At 42.9% G+C, this 7,912-nt stretch overlaps 1 protein-coding gene across 2 annotated transcripts; it reads left to right on the forward strand.

Annotated features, from left to right (window-relative positions):
* The first annotated feature begins 946 nt into the window (after positions 1–946).
* tssc4 (tumor suppressing subtransferable candidate 4) lies at positions 947–4,290 on the forward strand. 2 transcript variants are annotated; one of them, XM_078085403.1, is made up of 3 exons: positions 947–1,117; positions 1,671–1,759; positions 2,356–4,290. In XM_078085403.1, the coding sequence occupies exon 3, from the start codon at positions 2,394–2,396 to the stop codon at positions 3,324–3,326; it is 933 nt and encodes a 310-aa protein (XP_077941529.1). In that variant the 5' UTR covers positions 947–1,117; positions 1,671–1,759; positions 2,356–2,393; the 3' UTR covers positions 3,327–4,290. The 2 variants fall into 2 exon arrangements, with proteins under 2 accessions (XP_077941529.1, XP_040016645.2); XM_040160711.2 differs by having other exon boundaries at positions 1,016–1,117; positions 1,671–1,718.
* Positions 4,291–7,912: the final 3,622 nt, after the last annotated feature.

Consider the following 7,912-nt stretch of genomic DNA (forward strand, 5'->3'; position numbering starts at 1 on the left):
GAGGCCTGCGAGCACACGACGCGCTTTATAGTCCGCATCCCATTATTAACCTCATGGCATTTTATGTAATAAAGTGATCACAGAAGTTAGATAGGTGACATCACTAGTGATTAACCTCATAGTGTTTCATGCCTATGATTAATAAAGGTGACCTACAGTATTACACTGTCAAACAATGTAATAAATATAAACCGTTTCAAGCATTTAAGCAAGAATCTGACTCCACATGTAAGATAGTACACAAAAAACATTAAATAAAGGATATATTTGGGAAATATTTATTAATTATTATTACATTATTATTCAAAGTCCCTTTGCCGAGTTCCGGTAATGCTGCCAGTTTGGAGTCTCAATGAATGGCCTTTAATGTCCTTTAATTAAAATATTGCTAGCTTTAATGCACATTGATAGACGGTACAACAACCCTGCACAACATGGCTATAATGTTGGACAAGCAAACAATTTGGTAAAAAGGAAAAGGTTACGTTAAATTAGAAATCGTAACTCTGTCCTCAACCAACTCAACGATACTGGAGAACAAACAAAAGACTGTGAAAACAGATTTTACATCATGAACACCGAATTATAGTTATTGCTGCAGGGAATATGGTGCAAAGTATGCCTACATATTGGGTCAAACATGTGTGGAATCATTTTAATAGAAAGCCAATGACTTAACATACAAATTTTAGGAAAATGTTACCATTTTATTTCCTCTTGTCTTTATTTTTGCAATTAACGAAAGTAATACATTTATGTTACTCTGTGATGGTTTAATGAGGTTACACTAAATTCCATTTTACACATAACTGAATGCGTCATCTCATCAAACTAACTGACTATCTAAAGTTCGTTTGTTTCTTTTCCCAACTTTAGGAATACAATTAAGGGAGTACAACAATCCAATTACTTACGATGAAAGATGAATATGTCACACTAACGGAAATGTCACTGTAGGTTGTGGAATCCCTGCTGCAGCCACAGCGCGTCGCCGCTGGGGGCGCTAAGCGGCGCGCCTGAAACCTGAAACCTGCAGCAGCAGCGTGAGAAGAAGAACTGGTTCCGCCCGCGAAGCCTCTGGGCGAAACACTGGCTTGTTCGTGACAACAATAATGAGGTAAAGATGGTCAGCTAACTGCGCCGTGTGTTAGTGTGAAGGTTCGGTCAGTGGAACGTAGAGCCAGATGTGGATCAACTCGAGACGACGTGCAGCTACTTCAAAAGAAGCGCGCCACTTAGCATTAGCATGCTAACGAGTCGACGTTCAGCTAATGCTAGTACCACACAGCGCTGAGCGCTTCACTCATTCATTTTGACATATACCAACTACTCTGATGTTGCATGGGATATTGCACGTATACATTTGCACGTCCCATACCACAGTGGGCGGGTGTGTGCAGGGTGACAGGACGCGTAGCCCGTCAGTCTTTAATGGTCCCAGTGAATGCTGAGGATCAATCAAGGTGAATTCCATCGTTAAATTACAAGTCTGAGGATCCGTAACGCTGTTCATGATCATGAAATCCCACTTGACGTCTGCAGCAGTTCACTGCATAGAACTCCATATCAGACCATGTCAATGTGGAAAAAGTGACACTCGATTTGGCACCTGTCTTCAGATCTCTTCACCATTTGTTGAATACATTTTAAATTATTGCTTTAAATCACAGATTGATCTCGGACAAAGGAGCAGTGTGTGGGGACGTGGCCTCCTCAGTGTGAGTCTGCAGACCAACAGAACCACAACAGAAAACACGTGGTATGCACACATTCTCCTCACAGAGCTCGGTATTAACCCGCCTGAGAGATGGCCACCCTTAAAAGGCCATCATCACAACACACAGGTTCATAAAATATATTATAAATGTTATAATGTTTTAAATGGGGACTTCTGATATCGGTCAATTTGTATTATGTATTATGTAATTTTATTTTTATTTTGTATAGCCCAAAATCACAAATTACAAACTTGCCTCAGAGGGCTTTACAGTCTGTACACTTGTCCCGAAACCGTCACATCAGCAAGTTGCACGTTTGGTGTGCCGGCTATTTGAGAGAAGACTTCTTTACATTTTTGAAATTTCCAGCTTCTGCTTTAATAAACCAGAAGCTTAGCGTTAAATGTGTGCAGATATAATCGGAGTAGCTTACTGCTTCAGTATCAACTGCATAACAATAATGCAGCCTATAACAAGCTCACATGTTTACAGGTGTGAGTTGCTCCAGCTTTGATTCCAAATTGGGTGTTGTAATAACTACTTCTTAGACAGTGCACGCTCACTCAGTCTAACCCCTTTGCTGTGTGATGACTCTGATGAAGCCGAAACTAGTTTTGATCTCCTTCTCTCTCACCAGGTGATTTTATCAAGCTGTTCGTGAGTCGTTTTGTTAAAATGTGTGATCAGAAAAATGGTGGAGAGACACTAAACAGGGAGGATGAGGATGAGCTTTCGGCCAGTGATGAATCTGAGCCTGAAGAACTACCCAGCAGTGCTCCCTTTGACCCAGAGCTGGACGACGACGACGACGATGATCACGATGGCGGGGAGGTTAATATTTTCACTCCTGCTCCTGGTCACAGAGCTCAGACTCCATTCAATCTGAGAGGAGGGAGCTCAGCTTTCTCCAACCGCAGCCACAGCATCTTTGAATGCCTGGACAGTGTTGCCCGGCTGGCCTCCTCCTCTATGAGCCAGGATAAGAGCGCAGATGGAGTGTTTGCTCGGCCTCTGCCTCCAAGGTCCCTTAGGAAAACAAGCCAGCCTCAGTCCATCTGCCCCACACCAGCAAAGAAGAGAGGGGTCCCGGACTACCTGGTGCACCCCGAGCGATGGACCCACTACAATCTGGAAGATGTGGAAGAGACTAGCGACCAGGACAACAGAAAGGCGGCTCACCAATTTCTGTCCAGTCTGCAGCAGAGGAAGCAGCAGCAGGAGAGCCAGAGTGAGCCTCCCTGTAACGCCCAGCAGAAGATGCTCTTCTCCAGGCCCGGCCGGCTGCCAAAGGAGAAACCTTCTGATCAGCCGTCGGCTGTCAGTGGCAAAGAGAAGGAGACACGGCTCAGTCATCTAGTCGAGGAGGTCGAGGACGAGGAGGGCAGAGAAAAAGAGATGGCTGGAAGAAGACAAACAGACCAGAGTGTCGAGAAAGCTGAGGAGGAAAGCGACCGCAGGGGAGCCGTCGGTCCACCAGTGGAGAAGAAACGGCTGCAGACAGAAACATACGAGGAGGAGAAGATGGAAGAGGCCAACCCAGCATTTATTCCCTTCAGGAAGACTAAGCGTGTGAACTACAGGCAGAGCTCTGGGCGAGACGACAACTGAGTACAACACCGCTCTGTGACGCCTCACAATAATAACGGCAGATTCAATATAATGGAAAGAAAAAAAGAAACAAGTACTGTTGTCTATTCAAATGTGCTGATTTAACTGTTTTAATCCAGTTCACACTCACCAAACCTGAACCTCCTGAAAACTAACAACACTTCCTGACCTCTGTGGTTGAACATTTAAAGCGTCCTTTACCTCTAAACCCCCCCAACTCTTCCCAAGAGTGTAGTTGGGAGTGCGTTCTGCTGCACCCGCTACCACATCCAACCGGGACAAAGATTAAACTGTTCATCCGATGTCAGGCTATGTAGCTTCCCAGCCAGTGAGATTAGCAAGTTTGACATCCATGGCGGGGGAGTGTTTCGTTAGCTGGCCACTTGTGGGGTTTCAATGTTAAAATACCCTTTTGTGATTCTCCTTATTAATAGAAAAATACAGGAAACATTCAAAGCGGAGACTGTTTCCACTTTGTCATGTGGCTAACATTAGCTTCATTAACTAGCTGCTTCTGTGGCTAACATTAGCACCCTGATCTCCTGATGCTGAATCATTTGTGATAACGAAATCTGTTTTCCACTAAATGTTTTGGGAAATGCGGTTTGGTTGTTTGTCAGTTTGAGGAGAAAGAATGCGAATGTGTAAATCTGCTGCTGTAATGGCTGCAAACGAAAGGTGTAAAGGGGAGGGGCTTAGATATCTAAATGAGGCTTAAAGACCGATATGAAAATTCAATGACATGTGGAACATTGGGAAGCTTCATTTTAGAATAAAAGAATTGGCATGAGGTGTAAACATCCTGTTGACATGTAGTTGGTCAAACTGAGGAGGAAAAAAAGATCTGTGTAGGGAATTAAAACTTGCTGTCGATAGTAATTTGATTTATATTCCCTTGTTGCATGTTGTGTATTTTCAAATTGTCTCGATTAAACTTTGATTCATTTTATTTGGCGTACAGAAACAATTTAGGCTGTTTTTTGTGTAAAAAAAATCCCAACTGTTTCCACATTGGGAAGTATCGCATAGAAAAGGTGTGTGGAAATGACAACCTGACTACAACAATTGAATGAAACCCGACTGGTATCATCACCCTGTCATCCCAAAGGGATAGCTGGTATCAAAGAGAGTCAGGGTTTTAGCTACAGCACAGGAGCAAAGCTATGAAGTGCTGCAGCAAGACTATTTTAGACACATGAAGCGGGGGGGGGGGGGGACAAAACGCAGGCCAGTGACCGTTCAAATGATCAAGGTATGTGAGAACAGAATGCAGTAAGATGTCAGACATTCTGTAGGGCTTGCAATATTTAAAATGTTCATATTACAAGTTGTAATTTAATTATACACAATCCAAAGTTCTGCATTATGCAGCTTTTCACACAAAAAAACGCTCTGCGAAGTTGACACAAACAAGGGCTCAATTCCGTCAGACATAGAAAACATTCTAAACGCAGAGACCTGTAGGTGTCTGACAGGCTGCTGCCTCTGTGCAGCAACACGGACCTAGCTCTGCTCCTGTGAAGGTTTCTCCCATCTCCATCTACTGCAGACCACGCAGAATCCCTCATACAACCACACAAAACGATCCCGACTACCCCTTTATCTCCACCTCTCAAGTCTTATTGTAAATAAACGTGGCAGTGTAACTCCTTGTGTGTTGTTCAGGTCTAACAAAGGTATTGAATGGATTTCCTTCCTCATAAGTGTACAGCAGTCCTCTGTCTTTGTTGATGTGCTGTAAACGCAGCAATGCGTTAGTAGGACTGAACATTCATAGTGAAACCTCTACAAAGCACTGCTATGACAGACGAGGTGCCTACAGATGACACCTGCTTTTCGGAGGATGGGAACATGGCGATATTCAGAGAGGCAACGCTAAAACAGTAGAGGGACGTATGTATCGGCCGGGCATGATGTACAACTTAAACAAATAAAACCAGAAGCCATTTTCCAGCGGCGGCTGGTGCCCGGAACAGTTTGTTTGGACTTTATGAGCAAATACAGAATCCCTGTGTTTATTTCTAACGCCTCGCATTAAGACACACATTTTATTTAAGACGTGTGCTACTTGCAAGTCGCTGTGTTGTGCCAGATTCTCAATAAAGTTAGAAAAAAACATTTATGGCAAACCCATGGTCATGAAGATCACCAACCACCGCAACCCTTCCACCGACCACCAGAACCTGCCGTTCTGAAAAAAGATCCTACCACCGACCACTTTTCGCACTTTGCGATACTGAAAATGAAAATCCCTGTGAGCCGTGGCCAAAGAGTAGTAAAAATAGGGATCGGGTCTCTATTCCGTCAAAGAGTAATAGGAATCGGTGGTGTTTGTAATGAGTGACCATCGAGTCGTATAAATACATCGGTTGTTTCCGTGTACCGGCTTAGTAAGTCTTATAAAGGGAAATCGGTTGTTTTTGTAGAACCGGGTCACTAAGTCTCAAAAACAGAAATTGGTTGTTCTTGTTGGCCGTGACAGAAAGTCGTAAAAACAAATATCGGTTTCTATTAACCGTGAGGACAGTCCTGTAAATAGTCTACGTACAAGCGCTAATAAATAATAAATATTTATATTATACAAAATGGGGTCGCTCCTCAGCAAAAGATGGGAAGGGATGTGGTAAATGAAGTTCTCAAAGTGGATGACGGATGGTTTTAAAAAGTGAAGCTCCTGAAGATCGGGAAACTGTGGTTTTCTTTTGATAGACGTCTCCAGAAGAGACAGGTTATTTACTTGTTTGTCCAGCGAGGGCCTCTGAAGGCCAGGAATGGAGTGTTAGTGAGCGGCCCTTGGCAAAGAGGGGATGAGCACTGATCATTAACGCATGAACATAAAAGGGCCTCAGAGAGGTCTTATGAGATAAGAAATGTAGGAAGATGGTAAACAAGAGGAGTGTTAAACACACTTATGGCTGGCACACTGATGGAAAGATCAATATGGGTTTGACCTCATCAGTCTCCATCACACACCTCAGCCCTGGTCCCACAGAGCCTGAGCCCAGACCTTGTGTCAGCATTGAACAAAGCTTTGAGCCAGAACTTCAGCATCCAGCTACAGGCCAGTTCCCACTATAGTTTAGTTAACCTGTTTTGGCGAAATGAATGAAAGCTGTGGAATGAGTGACTGAGGTGAAAGTTTCTAACTCAACAAGCTATTGCCCAAAGTGTGGTGCGGGCACCCCTTGGGGCGCGAGAGGAAACTTGTCAAATGGAGTAATAATCCATATGAGATATAATTTGTAAAAAAAATCAATATGGTTTATAATATTTATACTAAATAGAGACACGACTACCCCTAAAACTACCGTTTGTAAGATTACAATTTAAAATTAAAAATGTACAATTTAATAAATAAATACACTTCAGCACCTATAGTTCACACTAGCGAACGTTAGCCTACTTTGTGCCGCTAACCTCAGCTAACAGCTAACTTTGCTTGGCTGACTCGGCTGAAATCGGGAAACTGTCAGATCTCAGTCGCGAGAGAGGAGAGGGAGAGAGAGAGAGGGAGGAATCCGAGGAGAAATAATTTAACCACTGGTTAATTGTAAATGGAATATGATGCAATCTGGCTCTGAGCCTGTGTGTGAGTCCTTCTTATTGCTCCTTTAAAGTGATGTAAATTGAATTTATTGAAACTTTGTTGCAGTGTTTCAGGGTATTCATGTAGTTTTTTTGGTTTGTCCTCATTCAGAATGAATATGATACAGTGTTGTAGTTGCCCCTTGGTTCATTCTGTGTTCACACTGCAACATTTAACAACGGACTAAATATTGTAAACAAACATCACCCGTTAGCAAACTATTGTGTCATTGGTCCAATTTGAATGCTGCTATAAACAGACTTTTTCTGTGTGGAAAGTGTGGGGGTGCATGAACCCAGTCGGGATGTAGAAGGGATGCGTGGCCTAAAAAGTTTGGGAACCGCTGGTCTGGGTGGGAGAAAACGATGGGGCCAACAAGGCAGCCCAAAAGGTTATTTCTCCTCTCTCCTCTCTCAAGAAAATTTAAGAACACACACACAGTGTGGAATGAAAGGAAGTCTGAGTACAAATATTTATCTGGGATAAAATTAGATTATGCACTTTGCTTAAATACAAGGGCATAAAGATTGTCCATTTGATTTGGTTGTGAATTTAGAAGAATAAGCTCATAATTGCGGGCATGTAAAAAATTACAACAAAACCGTTACACAAACTAACTTACAGCACATACAGCTGTACAATAAAGGACACACCCAAGTATACAGTATAAGCTTTAATACACACCAGACAGGTTAGTGTTGTCCAATCAGAAGACCCCCCTGCATAATGGAATTTGAGCAGAAAAACAGAGGTTGTAGGAAAACACCCTTAATCCCCCCCTCCCCCCCCCCCCCTTAATGTGACCAAGGTGTTGACAGACAGAAGGAGAGACAAGAAATGGATCAATGAAAAAACATGTGGGTTCTAGCTGTAAAAACACAATGCCACCGTGGACCAGTTTAGCTCTCAGGGTTCCCAAGAAAGGTCACACACACAGAGTTCCTGAGAGACTGAAAGATAAAGGATCATCTTATCCTAATTTAATTTTAATTTAATTTCT

The sequence above is a fragment of the Gasterosteus aculeatus genome, chromosome 12 (genome assembly GCF_964276395.1).
Source record: "Gasterosteus aculeatus chromosome 12, fGasAcu3.hap1.1, whole genome shotgun sequence".
Lineage (NCBI taxonomy): Eukaryota > Metazoa > Chordata > Actinopteri > Perciformes > Gasterosteidae > Gasterosteus > Gasterosteus aculeatus.

What these genes read in the sequence shown, in the direction of transcription:
- tssc4 (XM_078085403.1), top strand. Translation starts at nt 2,394, where the DNA reads ATGTGTGATCAGAAAAATGGTGGAGAGACACTAAACAGGGAGGATGAG.